This window comes from Oncorhynchus kisutch, linkage group LG4 (assembly GCF_002021735.2).
Source record: "Oncorhynchus kisutch isolate 150728-3 linkage group LG4, Okis_V2, whole genome shotgun sequence".
Classification (NCBI taxonomy): domain Eukaryota; kingdom Metazoa; phylum Chordata; class Actinopteri; order Salmoniformes; family Salmonidae; genus Oncorhynchus; species Oncorhynchus kisutch.
This window is the reverse complement of record NC_034177.2, coordinates 35471795-35491442: the sequence shown is the minus strand read 5'-3', so window position 1 is coordinate 35491442 and position 19648 is coordinate 35471795. Positions and strand designations below refer to the sequence as shown.

Here is a 19648-nt window from a genome sequence, read left to right as displayed (position 1 = left end):
ACAGTGCATTCGGAAAGTATTCAGACCCCTTGACTTTCCACAGTTTGTTACGTTACAGCCTTTTTCTAAAATTTGATGAAGGAAAATAATTTAATCCATCTACACACACTACCCCATAATGACAAAGCAAACCTTTATTAAAAACAGATATTGCATTTAAATAAGTATTCAGCCGCTTTACTCAGTACTTTGTTGAAGCACCTTTGGCAGCGATTACAGCCTGGTGTCTTTGGTATGACACTACAAACTTGGCACAGCTGTATTTGGGGAATTTCTCCCATTATTCTCTGCAGATCCTCTCAAGCTCTCAGGTTGGATGGGGAGCGTCGCTGGACAGATATTTTCAGGTCTCTCCAGGGATGTTCGATCGGGTTCAAGTCCCGGGCTCTGGCTGAGCCACTCAAGGACATTCAGAGACTTGTCCTGAAGCCACTCCTGCATTGTCATGGCTGTGTGCTTGGGGTATTTGTTCGGTGAACCTTCGCCCCAGTCTGAGGTCCTGGGCACTCTGGAGCAGGTTTTCTTCAAGGATCTCTCTTTACTTTGCTCCCTTCATCTTTGCCTCAATCCTGACTAGTCTCCCAGTCCCTGCCGCTGAAAAACATCCCCACAGCATGATGCTGACACCACCGTGCTTCACCGTAGGGATGGTGCCAGGTTTCCTCCAGACCTGACGCTTGGCATTCAGGCCAACGAGTTCTATGTTGGTTTCATTAGACCAGAGAATCTTGTTTCTCATGGTTTGAGAGTCTTTTGGTGCCTTTTGGCAAACTCCAAGTGGGCTGTTGTGCCTTTTACTGAGAATTGGCTTCCGTTTAGCCACTACCATGAAGGCCTGATAGGTGGAAAGTGGAAAAAGTCAAGGGGTCTGAATGCTTTCCGAATGCACGGTCTGCACTCTCTGAGCCTGTCATAACAATCACAGATCCCACACATAGCAGCATCTCCACGTTCTTGGTATCACAGCCCTTCCCCCTCCTCAGTCCAGAGAGAGAATTCTGCACATGCTCAGTCCGCCCCTGAGCTCATTGCTTTTGTGAATTTAAAATGGGTCAGATTCCTGACTGATGAATTTCTAATCTCCTGTGTGAAGTGCAGCAGGCTGGCCTGCCAAGGCCTGTTTCTTCAGCTCTCTATCTATCCATCTTCTATCCCCTCCTCCCCCCCTCCACTTAGTCCCTTCTCTCTCCCCTTCCACACTCCATCCATTCTACAGAGATTATGCTGATAGTGGCATGTGACTAATCTCTCCCCAGGATTCAGACATAAAGCATATAACCAATGAAGCTGCACATTTGATTTTCTATTGCCTCAGGATATATTCTTGCCTTTTCTTTATTTTATGCTCCCTCTCGAACTCTACATTTCAAATCTTTGTCACAAACATAAATTGGTGCGTGCTACGCCATTGCTGAGGAGTATAAATTAACTATCTAAGATCTGCAAAATAAATGATCTCCAGCTCAGGGCTCCAGCTATGCATTTGGTTTGCTAGCTTGCAAGATCAAGCTTCTTGGGTACAGAAGAGACAATCTCCTCCTGGATCAAGATCCCCGCTGCCTAAATATTTTTTGAGCGTAAAAAAATATATATGTTTTTTGAATGAAATATTGCCCATTGTGTGGTAATACCGTATACCATGGTATGGTACAGGAATGGTATGACATTCCAAAAGTCAATACCACCCAACCCTAGTAGGCACTATGCTGGGAGGTGCTGAAATGCCCTCACACGGTTATTAAAGCTGGCCTATGATCAGTAAAACTAAAGCACAAGGCTTTATTCCCCAGACATAGTCTAGGTTATACACTGCTGAAAAAAATTAAGGGAACACTAAAATAACACATCCTAGATCTGAATGAATGAAATATTCTTATGAAATACTTTTTTCTTTACATAGTTGAATGTGCTGATAACAAAATCACACAAATTATCAATGGAAATCAAATTTATCAACCCATGGAGGCCTGGATTTTGAGTCACTCAAAATTAAAGTGGAAAACCACACTACAGGCTGATCCAACTTTGATGTAATGTCCTTTAAAACAAGTCAAAATGAGTCTCAGTAGTGTATGTGGCCTCCACGTGCCTGTATGACCTCCCTACAACACCTGGGCATGCTCCTGATGAGGTGGCGGATGGTCTCCTGAGGGATCTCCTCCCAGACCTGGACTAAAGCATCCGCCAACTCCTGGACAGTCTGGTGCAACGTGGTGTTGGTGGATGGAGCGAGACATGATGTCCCAGATGTGCTCAATTGGATTCAGGTCTGGGGTAGTCCATAGCATCAATGCCGTCCTCTTGCAGGAACTGCTGACACACTCCAGCCACATGAGGTCTTGCATTGTCTTGCATTAGGAGGAACGCAGGGCCAACCGCACCAGCATATGGTCTCACAAGGGGTCTGAGGATCTCATCTCGGTACCTAATGGCAGTCAGGCTACTTCTGGCGAGCACATGGAGGGCTGTGCGGCCCCCCAAAGAAATGCCACCCCACACCAGTCATGCTGGAGGATGTTGCAGGCAGCAGAACGTTCTCCACGGCGTCTCCAGACTGTCACGTCTGTCACGTGCTCTGTGTGAACCTGCTTTCATCTGTGAAGAGCACAGGGCGCCAGTGGCGAATTTGCCAATCTTGGTGTTCTCTGGCAAATGTCAAATGTCCTGCACGGTGTTGGGTTGTAAGCACAACCCCCACCTGTGGACGTCGGGCCCTCATACCACCCTCATGGAGTCTGTTTCTGACCGTTTGAGCAGACACATGCACATTTGTGGCCTGCTGGAGGTCATTTTGCAGGGCTCTGGCAGTGCTCCTCCTGCTCCTCCTTGTTGCACAAAGGCGGAGGTAGCGGTCCTGCTGCTGGGTTGTTGCCCTTCTACGGCCTCCTCCACGTCTCCTGATGTACTGGCCTGTCTCCATCAGCCAGGAAGCATAGGAACTGAGAAGTGGTCTGTTATCACCTGCAGAACCAGTCCTTTATTGGGGGTGTCTTGCTAATTGCCTATAATTTCCATCTGTTGTCTATTCCATTTGCACAACAGCATGTGAAATTTATTGTCAATCAGTGTTGCTTCCTAAGTGGACAGTTTGATTTCACAGAAGTGTGATTGACTTGGAGTTACATTGTGTTGTTTAAGTGTTCCCTTTATTTTTTTGAGCAGTGTACAACACCCACCCCAACCCCAATGTACACCGAGGCCCATCTCTTCCCTCACAGACTAGAATAGACCAGACATGCTTTCCAGCCTCCCAGCTCCAGACAAAGCCGGTGTGTGAAGACTGGTCACGGAGGACGGGTATCACCAGGGCTCTATTAGGTGTTCTTTGATATTTTGCTGTGGGACCTAACATTTTATTTTGGAAGCACCAGTGCGACCAGGGGGGAAAAAATCACCCAGATAATAATTGTTGTAATGATAGGCTTCACTGTGCAATTGTTTGAGTGGCCTAGAGAAAAAAGTGAGCACAGATTCTTTAATATTGTATAGAATGCACCAGCGATTTGTAGTTCTTGTAACTTTCTGAAGAGAACTGCATGGGAATGCCTGTCTACCACTTTGTGTAGCCAGTTAGCGATGCCAAGTACCATCAAATATATTTTATTTTCTTCTCCTGGCCTCAAAAGTGATCTCCTGATGTGGTTTTAATCATTGTTATGGACTTGGAACATCAAATTATATATTTTTTAAATTAAAAAAAGAATAGATTTTGAGTGAACCTGGAAAAACTAAACAGAGTAGTTTTTTGTTGTTGTGGTTTTTGATGTTATTATGACTGGTAAGTATTCTGAGTGGCTGGCAGATTTTTTTTTCATCTATCTGGTAACTTTACCAGTATATCTAACCCAGAGTCTCTGGTGGCACAGCTAGCACTGCGATGCAGTGCCTAAGACCACTGCTCCACCCGGAGGCCCGCCGCACTGCTTCTTGACTCCCTGCTCGGTGAAAAGGATCGGGGTCCCGCTAGCGGGACAACTTCCGGTGAGACTGGAGGGCGCGTAATTTAATAAATAATCGTAAATATTATGGATTTTAAACATTTATAAGTGTCTGATATCAACTGAAAGCTTAAATTCTTGTTAATCTAACTGCACTGTCCGATTTACAGTAGCTATTACAGTGAAAACACACCATGCGATTGTTTGAGGACTGTACACCACATCTGATTTGTCATCCAAAGGGTCCCAGCTATAACATGTAGTGTCTTTTAGATAAAATCCTTCTTTACCTCCCAAAAAGTCAGTTTAGTTGGCGACCATCGATATGAGTAATCCACTCGTTCAACTTTCAGAGAAAGGAATCTGAAAATCTACCCCTAAACTTTGTTTCAACAAGTCAAAATACGTTTCTATTTACTCCTCAGATACCCTAAAATGTAAACAAACTATACTATTTATTTCTGAAAGAAGTATGTTAATTAGGAAACCGATTTTAGCAGGTGAGTAATTGTCATTATTACAAATAAATAAAAATCAGCCGATTTTAATCAGTATCTGCTTTTTTTGGTCCTCCAATAATCGGTATAGGCGTTGAAAACTCATAATCGGTTGACCTCTAGTTTCAATAAACCGTTAGACCATATTTAGCTAAGCTTCCAGGTGACTAACTTAACCATTACATACATCATTGTTGTTGGTATAACCACTGACAGAGTAGCTTGAGTGTACAACAGGGCCTTCTCTCTCAGGAAGGAAACCCTCAAATTTAGACTCTATTAATTCTTACAAAGATTTATTAGTTTCAGAAACAACCTGTATGATGACATCGCCAAGTCTGAAATCATATGACACCTCTGCACAAAATATGAATGATGGCACAGAAATGTGTAGGAGTAGCTTTGCTTTCGTTCGTGAGTGAAAGCTTTGCATAGGCACTTTGTTGCGTTGTTGTGGGACTGTAAAAAATGCCCGGAATGTAAAATAACGTTATTAACTGGTTCTCGTTCTTTTAAAATAACAGTAAAGGGAATTCCATAAGGTAATTCAAGAAATTGTCAAATAGACTAGACCGGTTTCTCTTTCACCCTTCAATCACTGTTGAGTAGCGCACGCGCCCCTCCCTTTGTGCTTCACGGTCCAGGGGCAGCTCTCTCCCTCCCATCCGAATCAGAACTATTGATAAATGATCCAACCCAAATGTAGAGTGGTAGTCCCTTATCCTCGTGTACAATCATCTCAAACTCCTTATTTACATCTGGTATTCCCAGAGTGGGGACTTCGCACAGCGTTTGTTTAAACTTCTCAAACACTTCTTGACACCCTGGTGTCCGGTATACTGGGTCGTGTCTCTGTTCTCCCCCCCCCCCCCCCCCCCCCCCTTCCGTCAAAGCGTTCAATGGCATAGTCATTGATGAGAACGATGGAATAAAAACTATGGATGTAGTCAAATAGACCCCATTCTTAATTTAACTGTCACTGCTCCACAGCCGAAATCGATTGCTACTGGGACAGTGACACGTGCATTTTGTGACATGCCCGAAACCCTATGAAAGGGTACCTCACGTTGAGTCTATCAATCGACCCTCAATTTAGCACAAACAGACACACATTTACAGAAAGGGAGATATCCTGCAAACATGAACTTCATTCATCTTAAATTTGTAGCATACATTTTTCTCAGTATGGTCCCCGTTTGTATTATACCGGCGCGAGTGGCATGTTAATGACAGATCATTGTCTCAATGCATTTTTAAAGTCTAGATTACTATACATTTCGTGAAGACCCAACAAAATTTGTTTGGTAATCTCCAATCATTTACGGGCAACAATTAAAGCTGGACAGTCATGGAGCATTAGAAAATTCAAAAAACGATGGATGGTAACATGAATCTTTCCATTTCCTTTCTTTCTACTCCGAACTCACTTTCTTCTACTTTCAGTAGTATACATACAGTTGAAGTTTACATACACTTAGGTTGGAGTCACTTAAAATTGTTTTTCAACCACTCCACAAATTTCTTGTTAACAAACTATAGTTTTGGCAAATCAGTTAGGACATTTACTTTGAGCACGACACAAGTAATCTTTCCAACAAATGTTTACAGACAGATTATTTCACTTATAATTCACTCTGTCACAATTCTAGTGGGTCAGAAGTTGACATACACTAAGTTGACTGTGCCTTTAAACAGCTTGGAAAATTCCAGAAAATGATGTCATGGCTTTAGAAGCTTCTGATAGGCTAATTGACATTATTTGAGTCAATTGGAGGTGTACCTGTGGATGTATTTCAAGGCCTACCTTCAAACTCAGTGCCTCCTTGCTTGACATTATGGGAAAATCAAAATAAATCAGCCAAGACCTCCGAAAAAACATTGTAGACCTCCTGGTTCATCCTTGGGAGCAATTTCCAAACGCCTGAAGGTACCATGTTCATCTGTACAAACAATAGTACGCAAGTATAAACACCATGGGACCACGCAGCCATCCTACCGCTCAGGAAGGAGACGCGTTCTGTCTCCTAGAGATGAACGTACTTTGGTGCGAAAAGTAAATCTCAGAACAACAGCAAAGGATCTTGTGAAGATGCTGGAGGAAACCGGTAAAACGAGTCCTATATCGACATAACCTGAAAGGCCGCTTAGCAAGGAAGAAGCCACTGCTCCAAAACTGCCATTAAAAAAAAGCCAGACTACGGTTTGCAACTGCACATGCGGGCAAAGATTGTACTTTTTGGAGAAATGTCCTCTGGTCTAGTTGGAATGTTTGGCCATAATGACCATCGTTATGTTTGGAGGAAAAAGGGGAGGCTTGCAAGCCGAAGAACACCATCCCAACCGTGAAGCACTGGTGCACTTCACAAAATAGAGTGCATCATGTGGAGGAGAAATTGTGGATATATTGAAGTAACATCTGAAGACATTACCTTTAACATATCTTCTATGCTTTTACCTCTCTTTCCCTCTAACATTATTTTACCAGGTGAACAAAAAGGTTTTAATTACAGACAAAACAAAACTTATTTTCACAGGCAGGCCACTGCCCCCCCCTGGCTTCGTGTATTTTAGTCTACCCTATCTTTTTTTGCTGTACATATTTATTACCAATCTCCGTTGTATATTCATTTGCTGCACATTCATGAATGTCTTTATTTTGAGGTTAATATGTAATGCTTCCAAATTATAAAATACATCAGTCATCACACCAATGTTCACCAAATTCTAAATGTACTGTATCTATTGAACTACTCCTTACCGCTTTCTGCCTCGTTTCCAATTTTGTTTGTCTTAACTATTGTCTATGGTTTTGAATTGACTGATGTTGTTTCTAATCTAACCATTTACACAGTTGCATAGGGGCCCAGCTTTTTCTGTGGGTTATAGACTCTGGAGCGTAACATCCCACGATCACCTCTTTTAACAACCTTTATAGACTCTTTTAAACTCCTTCTTCTTTCTCACACAATTGCTTCACTGTTTGTGGTCACTGGTCAATTAATCCGCACATAAAACGGTCAACCGAATCGTTTCTAGTCATCTCCTTCTAGGCATTTTCCTTCTCTTGACTTTATATTGCGATTGGCAACTTTCATAAATTAGGTGCATTACCGCCACTGACCGCCACATCTTTCATTTACCCACGTGGGTATTTTGGAGAAGGCACGTGGGTGTCTGCTTCCATAAACTAACGAGGAGATGGGAGAGGAAGGACTTGCAGCGTGATCTGCATCACAAATAGAACTGACTTCTATTTTAGCCCTTGGCAACACAGACGCTCGCGAGCAGTGTGGGTGCAATTATTGAATAATATAGATTTCTAAATGTATTTTGCATCGCACGCGACTTGAGCGGTGTAGTCCGCCTGTTAGTGTACCAAACTCTGCCTGCGGCCAGTGACGGACTTCTCCGTCACAAATGTATTGGTTCAATGAACTCACCAGATCTACACAACGTCTCTCATTCCCATCATATTCATAAATTGGGGCTGTATCCCCTCGGATTTAGTAACTATGGCTCTATCCACTGTTACTGACAGGATGCATCCACCTGCCACGAAGATGTACTTTTCCATCACCCAGGATTTCTCCGTACTTCTTCGTGCAGATCACCTTATCAGTCAGGAGAGGCTTTGAGGTAGTGGGAGTACACATTCCTGCAGTCCAGTAAATACAGTGCATTTTCACTTTGTCATTATGGGGTATTGTGTGTAGATTGATTGATGGGGGCGGGGGGGGAATGTTTAAACCATTTTAGAATAAGGCTGTAACGTAACTGGATAAAGGGAAGTGGTCTGAATACTTTCGAGTGCACTGTAATTACATTTCTCATACACAGAACTTGAACCTAACACTATTTTCTAAGGATGTATAAAAACAATCTATTCATACTAAGAGGATATAATTGTGTAACATTGTGATTAGGACACTAGTATCACTCAGTTGTATTGGCACTTCTTTGTAAATATCAGCAGTAACATTATTGGTATGTAAATAAGTCTAACCAATGACGCATTTGCAAACAGCCCGGTATTGTGGTATGGATGTTATTCCTCTTTTGTTATTGTTTTACTCAGACATCTGTAGTTGTTCAACCACAACAAAATAACGGAAATGCTCAGTTTTAAGCTATGAGCATGTGTGATATAAGCTAATTATAAACATGCATAAGATGTTTTGAACTGAAATGTAGTATATATTATTGCTAGCATCTTTTGTAGCCAGTGATCTCTCGTGACCATGTAATGTGCAGTGTTACTACATGGTTGTTACTACATGGAGTGTCTTTTGTTGCTTGTATGTGACAAGCTAAGGGGGACTTGTCAGTAACAGATGTCCATGCTCAGGTTAATGCAGGAAGTAATTTGCGTTGCTTTGTAAGTGTGAACTACATAACTTGCCTAATAAGGTTCTGCTTTATACTCCATATATGCTATTTTTGAGATGATAATGTCAGAGGAGTTCCTAGTGTTAAACTGTTGTAATGAACGGTTTTAATTACCGTAAGGGAATGGTGTGTTCGACCAGTCCGTTGCAGTGAACTGTGTTTGGAGTCAGCCAGTGAAGCAGTTGTGGAATGGTGAACACATGTAAAGACAATGGGGCGGAGTGGTTTGAATTAGGTGTAGGCACATGGTTTTTGTCACAACATTTCTGACCCTGTCGTGACTGATTTTAATGTCATGTTTTATTACATCAACAATATGTTCTATTTATTTGGGATTTAAGAAAACAAACATTTTCTCAGCATTTCAGTTATCACACTTTGGGTTTCAATTGCTGCTTCTATAAAAACAGGAAAAGGGGGATACCTAGTCAGTTGTCCAACTGAATTTATTTAACTGAAATGTGTCTTCCGCATTTAACCCAACCCCTCTGAATCAGAGAGATGTGAGGGGGCTGCCTTAATCGACATCCACGTCTTCGGCGCCTGGGGAACAGTGGGTTAACTGCCTTGCTCGGGGGCAGAACAACAGATTTTTACAGCTGCTGTTAAAATGTTCACACCAGGCCAAAAGTATGGAATAAGAGAACAAAGGCTATTTGTATAAATAAGGTTGGTATACATCTTAATTTAGGAAATTACTTGTAATGTTATAAATAATTGAATGGTTTAATTTATTTAATCAACCGATTCTTTAAAAACGTAAGGTTATCGTTAACATTGTTGTTATTTTTAAGACTGTCAATATCTACGGATATATACAGTGCATTCAGAAAGAATTCAGACCCTTTACTCTACTTTGTTGAAGCACCTTTAGCAGCGATTACAGCCTTGTCTTCTTGGGTATGACACTACAAGCTTGGCACACCTGTATTTGGGGAGTTTCTCCCATTCTACTCTGCAGATCCTCTCAAGCTCGTGTCAGGTTGGATGGGGAGTGTCCGCTGCACAGCTATTTTCAGGTCTCTCCAGAGATCAGTTTCAAGTCCAGGCTCTGGCTGGGCCACTCAAGGACATTCAGACTTGTCCCAAAGCCCCTCCTGCGTTGTCTTGGCTGTGTGATTAGGGTCTTTGTCCTGTGAACGTTTACATCCTGGCCAATTCAATTCGAATTTCAACTCATGAGTTGATTCCAAAATTCAGAATTGCGCACAACCATGGTATCGAACCGCACATTTTTCCATATGCACTACAGAACGGGAAGAGTTGAGGGAAGGGGAACTGCTGGCCCATGCCATGGGCACAACAGATGAACTGAAACTAGGTCAGTTAGTTAGAGAGCAAAGCAAGCACCCCCTCGCCCCTGACTCAACCTCAGCCCATATCCAGGCTCAGGGTCACCCCTCCTCCTGAAATATACTCTGGTTCCATGTCACCCCTCATCCCTGTGTGTACCCCCCCCATCCTTCCACCTCCCTGTCCTCCAAACCCCCCCTCCCTAGTAACCACAGCCCCAAAGACACCTAACACGTAACAGTCAGACCAAAGCCCCAGAGCCAGAACAGCTCAGTTCCTTTCTAAATGTAGTCAGATGTCAGTCTGACAGTGGAAAGCTCCCTGTCTCTCTCTCTTCCTCTCACACTCACAATAGGGAGCGTTTCCTGGACAACCTGGCCACTTGCCAGATCTTGCACTGATGTTGTTTCATATTGTGGTCTGGTCTCTGGTCTGGGTTGGCACTTTTAGCAGATCAGAGAGTAGATCTAGGCCTAGCAGTGTATCTGGCAACACTGAGACTGAGGCATAAAGGTCTCAGGCCTGTGCACAAGCTCTGTTGCCTTTTACCCCTGTTTTAGTATTTAAATAGGCCTATTGTCGAAGTGAAATTATACTTTTTAGTTAGAATTTATTTGCTGCCCCTCTTAAGAAAAGGTTTTGATTATTGTTGACTTTTACTGGTCCAAGAATGAAGGCGTTGGCGATCATAAAGTGTTCCAAAGAGTTATAGTCTACAAATGCATGAAGCTATCTGATTTGACTTGTACTTGATATTCTGTCAGGGCTTTATGCTGGCCACCTGTTGAATGTTACCGGACAGAGCTCTGTTTATTTGGATAAGAGTGCACTATGAGAAGCCTAGGTATAGTAGTAGTAAGTGTGGCCTACTTAATCTGTCTTGAACTATTTATCAGCAATCTATTGTTTCAGATGTATGAAGCTGTATTGTTTATTTTTTTTGTGGTAGGCTAGCTTTGGCTGTTGTCTGAGTAGAGACAGCAGTTTTTTGTTTTTTTTAACACGTGACCTGACCAAGAAACTCCCGTCCCTACCGATGAGAAATGTTATACATGTTATGTATGATTTGCGATGGTAGACTGAGGGGATTTGGTTAGTAGACAGGAAGAATGAGGTTTTTCACGTTTCCACTTTCGTCACTCGCTCAGTCACGCTTTGGCCCTTTTTGTTTTCAGTTTGGTGGGAAAGTATGCCAAAGCTGCACACATTCCTCATGTCACTGCCCCATGCCAGAGAGAACAGGCGCAAGGTCCTACGTCCGTGGGTGTGTGCGCGCGTACAATTGTTTGATAGTGTGAAAGTTATTTCAGTTTTACCTCTGCCTATATATTTACATCAAATTATATTAAAGTTTAAAGTGACTCTCCCAGTACTTTTGTATACTTTTTAGCCAGTAGTTCTTAAAGTAGCACTCACCAGCGAAGTGATCTCCGAAAATGGCATGCTACATTCCATATGTGCAGCTACTCTAAATGACCAAAAGTATGTGGACACCTGCTCGTTGAACATCTCATTCCAAAATCATGGACATTAATATGGAGTTGGGCCCCACTTTGCTGCTATAACAGCCTCCACTCTTCTGGGAAGGCTTTCCACTAGATGTTGGAACATGCTTCCATTCAGCCATGAGCATTTGTGAGGTCGGGCACTGATGTTGGGCGATTAGGCCTGTCTCACAGTCGGCATTTCATATCATCCCAAACGTGTTCGATGGGTTGAGGACAGGGCTCTGTGCAGGCCAGTCAAGTTCTTCCACATCGATCTCGACAAACCATTTCTGTATGGACCTTGCTTTGTGCACGGGGGCATTGTGATGCTGAAACAGGAAAGGGCCTTCCCCAAACTGTTGCCACAAAGTTGGAAGCAGAGAATTGTCTAGAATGTCATTGTATGCTGTAGCGTTAAGATTTCCCTTCACTGGACTAAGGGGCCTAGCTCGAACCATGAAAAACAGCCCCAGACCATTATTCCTCCTCCACCAAACTTTACAATGGGCACTATGCATTGGGGCAGGTTGCATTTTCCTGGCATCCGCCAAACCCAGATTCTTCCGTCGGACTGCCAGATGGTGAAGCATGATTCATCACTCCAGAGAACACATTTTCCACTGCTCCAGAGTCCAATGGCGACAGGCTTTACACCACTCCAGCCAACGCTTGGCATTGCGCATGGTGATCTTTGGCTTTTGTGCGGCTACTCGGCCATGGAAACCCATTTCATGTAGTACCTGACAAACAGTTATTGTGCTTACGTTGCTTCCTGGGGTAGTTTGGAACTCTGAGTGTTGCAACCGAGGATAAACTATTTTTACACACTTCAGCACTCGGTGGTCCCGTTCTGTGAACTTGTGTGGTCTACCATGTCGCGTCTGAGCCGGTATTGCTCCTAGATGTTTCCACTTCACATTAACAGCACATACACTTAACCGGGGCAGCTCTAGCAGGGCAGAAATTTGACTAACTGAGCATGTCTTTAACTTCTTATGGCTTTGGGGCGGTATTGAGTAGCTTGGGTGAATAAGGTGCCCAGAGTAAACTGCTTGCTACTCAGGCCCAGAAGCTAAGATATGCATATTATTAGTAGATTTGGAAATAAAACACTCTGAATTTTCTAAAACTGTTTGTGAGTATAACAGAACTCATATGGCAGGCAAACACCTGAGAAAAAATCCAACCAGAAAGTGGGAAATCTGAGGTTTGTAGTTTTCAAGTCATTGCCTATCGAATATACAGTGTCTATGGAGTCATATTGCACTTCCTACGGCTTCCACTAGATGTCAACAGTCTTTAGAACCTTGTTTCAGGCTTCTACTGTGAAGGGGGAGAGAATGAGAGCTGTTTGAGTCAGGTGTCTGAATGCCATGAGCTAAATCATGCGCGTGGCCGTGAGAGGTAGCTGCGGTCCTTTTCAGTTCTAAAGACAAAGGAATTGTCCAGTTGAAACATTATTGAAGATTTATGATAACTTCCAAAAGATTGATTCTATACATAGTTCGACATGTTTCTACTAGAGTTCGGCCGATTATGATTTTTTTTCAACGCCGATTTAATTTAAAAAATAAAATGAAAATAATTTGCAAAAATGTAATTGTCATTATTACAAATACAACAATACTGAATGAACACTTATTTTAACTTAATATAATACATAAATAAAATCAATTCAGCCTCAAATAAATAATGAAATGTTCAATTTGGTTTAAATAATGCAAAAACAAAGTGTTGGAGAAGAACGTAAAAGTGCAATATGTGCTATGTAAGAAAGCTAACGTTTCAGTTCCTTGCTCAGAACATGAGAACATATGAAAGCTGGTGGTTCCTTTTAACATGAGTCTTCAATATTCCCAGGTAAGAAGTTTTAGGTTTTAGTTATTATAGGACTATTTCCCTCTATACCATTTGTATTTCATTAACCTTTGACCTTTGGATGTTCTTATAGGCACTTTAGTATTTCCAGTGTAACAGTATAGCTTCCGTCCCTCTCCTCGCTCCTCCCTGGGATTGAACCAGCAACACAATGACAACAGCCACCACATCGAAGCAGCGTTACCCATGCAGAGCAAGGGAAACAACCACCCCAAGGCTCAGAGCGAGTGATGTTTGAAACGCTATTAGCGCGCGCTAACTAGCCAGCCATTTCACTTCGGTCACACCAGCCTCATCTCGGGAGTTGATAGGTTTGAAGTCATAAACAGCGCAATGCTTGACGCACAACGAAGAGCTGCTGGCAAAACGCACGAAAGTGCTGTTTGAATGAATGTTTACGCGCCTGCTTCTGCCTACCACCGCTCAGTCAGATACTTGTATGCTCAGTCAGATTATATGCAACACAGGACACGCTAGATAATATATATATATATATATATAGTAATATCATCAACCAGGTGTAGTTAACTAGTGATTATGATTGATTGTTTTTTATAAGATAAGTTTAATGCTAGCTTGCAACTTACCTTGGCTTACTGCATTTGCATAACAGGCAGTCTCCTTGTGGAGTGCAACGAGAGAGAAGCAGGTTGTTATTGCGTTGGACTAGTTAACTGTAAGGTTGCAAGATTGGATCCCCCGAGCTGACAAGGTGAACTGTCTTTCTGCCCCTGAACGAGGCAGTTAACCCACCGTTCCTAGGCCATCATTGAAAATAAGAATGTGTTCTTAACTGACTTGCCTAGTTAAATAAAGGTGTAAAAATATATATAAATATAATTAAATCGGCGCCCAAAAATAGCGATTTCCGATTGTTATGAAAACTTGAAATCGGCCATTCCGATTTATTCAGTCGACCTCTAGTTTCTACTAACTGTAATAGAACTTTTTTGACATTTCGTCTGAACAAGTGATCACGCATTATGCATTTGGATTACTGGGCTAAGCGCGAGAACAAAAAGGAGGTATTTGGACATAAATGATAGACTTTATCGAACAAAACAAACATTTATTGTGGAACTGGGATTCCTGGGAGTGCATTCCGATGAAGATCATCAAAGGTAAGTGAATATTTTTAACGCTATTTCTGACTTTTGTGACACCTCTCCTTCTTTGGAAAATGGCTGTATGTTTTTCTGTGGCTAGGTGCTGACCTAACATAATCGCAAGGTGTGCTTTCACCGTAAAGCCTTTTTGAAATCTGACACAGAGGTTGTATTAAGGAGAAGTTTATCTATAATTCCATGCATAACACTTGTATCTTTTATTATTATTATTATTATTATTATTATAATATTTATTATTATTATTATTATAGTATTTCTGTAATTTGATGTGGCTCTCTGCACTTTCACCGGATGTTTGTTTGAGGCGATGCATTTCTGAACATAACACACCAATTTCAAATGAGGTTTTTGGACATAAAGATGAACTTTATCGAACAAAACACACATTTATTGTGTAACATGAAGTCCTGTGAGTGCCATCTGATGAAGATTATCAAAGGTTAGTGATTAATTTAATCGCTATTTCTGACTTTTGTGAGCCCTCTCATTGGCTGAAAAATGGCTGTATGGTTTTCTGTGACTAGGTGCTGACCTAACATAATCGTTTGGTGTGCTTTCGCCCTAAAGCCTATTTGAAATCGGACACTGTTGCTGGATTTACAAGAAGTTTACTTTTTAAAATGGTGTGAAATACTTGTATGTTTGAGGAATTTGAATTGTGGGATTTCTGTTTTGAATTTGTCGCCTTGCAATTTCACTGGCTGTTGGTGAGGTGGGACTCTAGCGTCTGACATATCCCAAAGAAGTTAATGTACAGTACCAGTCAAAAGTTGACACACCTACTCATTCAAGGGTTATTCTTTATTTTTACTATTTTCTACATTGTAGAATAATAGTGAACTAAGAAAAAAACTAAGAAATTGCACATGGAATCATGTAGTAACTGAAAAAGTGTTAACTTCTCTAGGGTATGTGGGACGCTAGCGTCACACCTGGCCAACATCCAGTGAGATTGCAGAGCGGCAAATTCAAATACAGAAATACTCATTATAAAAATTCCGAAAATATACAATCATTTTACATAGGTTTTAAAGATGAACTTCTTGTGAATCCAACCACAGTGTCAGATTTCAAAAATGCTTTACGGCGAAAGCATACCTTACGATTATTTGAGAACATCGCCCATTAAACAAATCATTACAAACTGTAACCAGCCAAGTAGAAGTAGAGAAAATGTATCACCTACCTTTGATCTTCATATGGTTGCACTCAGAAGACATTCATTTATTCAGTAAATGTTCCATTTATTCGATAAAGTCTATTTATATCCAAAAATCCAAATTGTATCCGTAAAGTTCATAGAAACATGTCAAAGATGTTTATATTCAATTCAGGTTGTTTTTAGCCTAAATAATCGATAATATTTCAACCGGACAATAACGTCGTCAATATAAAAGGTAAACAAGAAAGGCACTCTCTTGGTCTCGCTCATGAAAAAGCTCTGTGACACAGCAGGGTCCACTCATTCAGACTGCTCTTACTCCCTCATTTTTCAGAATACAAGCCTGAAACAATTTCTAAAGACTGTCGACATCTAGTGGAAGGCATAGGAACTGCAATTTGAGTCCTAAGTCAATGGATACTGTAATGGCATTAAATAGAAATCTACAAACAAATTCTACTTCCACACTTTTTCATCTGCCAAATCAGTTCTGTTATACTCGCAGAAACTATTTTAACAGTTTTGGTGTGTTTTCTATCCAAATCTACCAATTATATTCATATCCTAACTTCTGGGCCTGAGTAGAAGGCAGTTTAATATGGGTACGCTTTTCATCCAAAATTCCAAATGCTGCCCCCTACCCTAGAGAAGTTAAACAAATCCAAATATATTTTAGATTCTTCAAGTAGCCACCTTTTGCCTTAATGACAGCTTTGCACACTTTTGTCATTATCTCAACCACCTTCACCTGAAATTATTTTTCAACCATCCCACATATGCTGAGCACTTGTTAGCTGATTTTCCTTCACTCTGCGGTCCAACTCATCCCAAACCATCTCAATTGGGTTGAGGTTGGGTGATTGTGAATGTCAGGTCATCTGATGCATCACTCCACCACTCTCCTTCTTGGTCAAATAGCCCTTACACAGCCTGGAAGTGTGTTGGATCATTGTTCTGTTGAAAAATAAATGATAGTCCCACTAAGCGCAAACCAGATGGAATGGCGTATCGCTGCAGAATGCTGTGGTAGCCATGCTGGTTAAGTGTGCCTTCAATGCTAAATAAATCATACAGTGTCACCAGCAAAGCACCATAACCCCTCCTCCTCCATGCTTCACGGTGGGGATCCACACATGTGGAGATCATCCGTTCACCTACTCTGCGTCTCACAAAGACACAGCGGTTGGAACAACACATCTCAAAATTGGACTCATCAGACCAAAGGATAGATTTCCACCGGTCTAATGTCCATTGCTTGTCTTTCTTCTCTTCTTATTCACTCTCTTCTTATTGGTGTCCTTCAGTAGTGGTTTCTTTGCAGCAATTTGACCATGATTCACGCAGTCTCCTCAACAGTTGATGTTGAGATGTGTCTGTTACTTGAACTCTGACCATTTTATTTGGACTGCAATTTCTGAGGTTGGTAACTCTAATGAACTTATCCTCTGCTGCAGAGGTAACTCTGGGTCTTCCTTTCCTGTGGGGGTCCTCATGAGAGCCAGTTTCATCATAGCGCTTGATGGTTTTTGCGACTGCACTTGAAGAAACTTTCAAAGTTGTTTCAATTTTACGGAATGACGGACCTTCATGTCTTAAAGTAATGATGGACTGTCGTTTTTTGCTCATTTCAGCTGTTCTTGCCGTAATATAGACTTAGCCTTATTTGGTAAAAGACCATCTTCTGTATACCAGCCCTACCTTGTCACAACACAACTGATTGACTGTAACGCATTAAGAAGGAAATAAATTCCACAAATGAACTTTTTAACAAGGCACACCTGTTAATTAATTATTTTTTTTATTCAACATTTAACAAGGCAAGTCAGTTCAGAACAAATTCTTATTTACAATGACGGCCTACACCGGCTAAACCTGGACGACGCTGGTTCAATTGTGCGCCACCCAATCATGGCCGGTTGTGATACAGCCTGGAATCAAACCAGGTTGTCTGTAGTGACGCCTCAAGCACTGAGATGCAGTGCCTTAGACCGCTGCGCACTCGGGAGCATTGAAATGTATTCCCGGTGACTACCTCATGAAGACATTTGAGAGAATGCCAAGCGTGTGCAAAGCTGTCATCAAGTCAAAGGGTGGCTACTTTGAAAAATCTCACATGTTTTTATTTGTTTAACACTTCTTTGATTACTATGTTATTTCATAGTTTGTATGTCTTCACTGTTATTCTACAATGTAGAAAATAGTACAAATAAATAAAAACCCTTGAAGGACAAGGTGTGTTCTAACTTTTGGCCGGTACTGTAATTTGATGAATATACGTCGGCCTATTCGTACTTGTTTTTTATGAACTGTCAAGCACTTTTGTCCAACTCAGTCACTATACTGCTTTGAAATAAACAAGTGATGATGTATTCTGTCCCAAGCATTCGCTAACTGAAAGCAAGCTCACAGAAATGTTTGAGGATTTGACCTCTTTCCAAAAGTTTAGTGAGCTAAACACTCCTCATATTGCAAATCCCCACACTTAAAAAAGCATCAACATGAATGTTTGTGCCACGACGTAGAGCCACTTTCACTTTGACATCATACTAGTAAAAGGCTACTGTTCGCATTGTTGTTTGACCTTTGCTGAATGAAAAGAGTATATGCCATATTGTCTGTAAGCTAAATCTACTCTCATAGACCTGTGTTTATTCTCTCTCTACTGACTGTCTAACACTGATGTTCCTATGACCCCTCCCCCCATAGGACCGCAAGCTGTCCAAGTCGGAACGGCAGCGGTTCAAGGAGGAGGCTGGCATGCTGAAGGGGCTGCAGCACCCCAACATTGTCCGCTTCTATGAATCCTGGGAGGCCCCCGTTAAAGGCAGGAAGTGCATTGTGCTGGTCACAGAACTCATGACCTCCGGAACACTGAAAACGTGAGTATCACTCTTACACACAGGTGTCAACACCAGTCCAGTGCTGGACGTCATGCAAATGGTGTTGCTCTCTTCTGTGTGTTCTTTCTCAACGATGGTCATAATGAAACTGTCTGCACTAGGTTCCTGAGTCAGTGAATTGTAATGAGGATGGATGTGTGACGTCCATCTTTAACCCTAGATCTGTCCTGTTCTGTAGGTATCTGAAGCGTTTCAAGGTGATGAAGATTAAGGTTCTGAGGAGCTGGTGTAGGCAGATCCTGAAGGGCCTTCATTTTCTCCACACCCGAGCCCCTCCCATCATTCACAGGGACCTGAAGTGTGACAACATCTTCATCACCGGCCCCACAGGCTCCGTCAAGATAGGAGACCTGGGATTGGCCACACTCAAGAGGTCATCTTTCGCCAAGAGTGTCATAGGTAAGACTCCAATATCACCCACTTCCTTTTACTGTGCCCTGCTTTCCTCCTCGCTACACTCCAAAGGGATGTCTTGTGTAAGGTTCTTATACTGTGGTTGACCTTGAGGTTATGAAGGGTTTGATTGGGGGGGGGTTAGGTTTTTGTTTCTGATCATCTTTTTCTTATGACAATGTGGTTGGAAAACAGACCACAATGTTTCAGCTCTCCAATCAAACCACAGCACAAGCGGAGGCCAGGTCAGGGGGAGACCCACAAACCCTTTCTTTACACACTGTCATGTCAGTGAGTCCGCCGGGGCTGGTTACTCAGTGACAGAATCGATTAGATAGTCTTTTTCCTCCATAGAGTGAAAGTTTGCTGTGTCAGGCTCCTACTAAGAGTAAGTAGCGCCTCCAATCTCTCGGTGAAATATGAATCTCAATCCACCTGTCATGCCTTAACCGTCAGGCTAGCCAGACCAGGGCAACGGGTATGGCCACTGGTTCTATGTTCTGTCTCAGACTGGTCTTTGCTCTGTGGTTTGGAAATATGTGGTCTGTTTGCCAATGATGCCAATAACATTTCCCGTTTGTCTCTCT

The 19648-nt window shown here is 42.0% G+C and overlaps 1 protein-coding gene across 2 annotated transcripts in view; it reads left to right on the top strand.

Annotated features, from left to right (window-relative positions):
• The window catches only part of wnk1a (WNK lysine deficient protein kinase 1a), a 47873-nt gene that overhangs the window by 7043 nt on the left and 21182 nt on the right, over positions 1-19648 (top strand). For both annotated transcript variants that reach the window (XM_031822894.1, XM_031822893.1), the window contains exons 3-4: positions 18475-18647; positions 18847-19067. In XM_031822894.1, coding sequence (XP_031678754.1) covers positions 18475-18647; positions 18847-19067 — 394 coding nt within the window. The remainder of the gene's footprint in view (positions 1-18474; positions 18648-18846; positions 19068-19648) is intronic.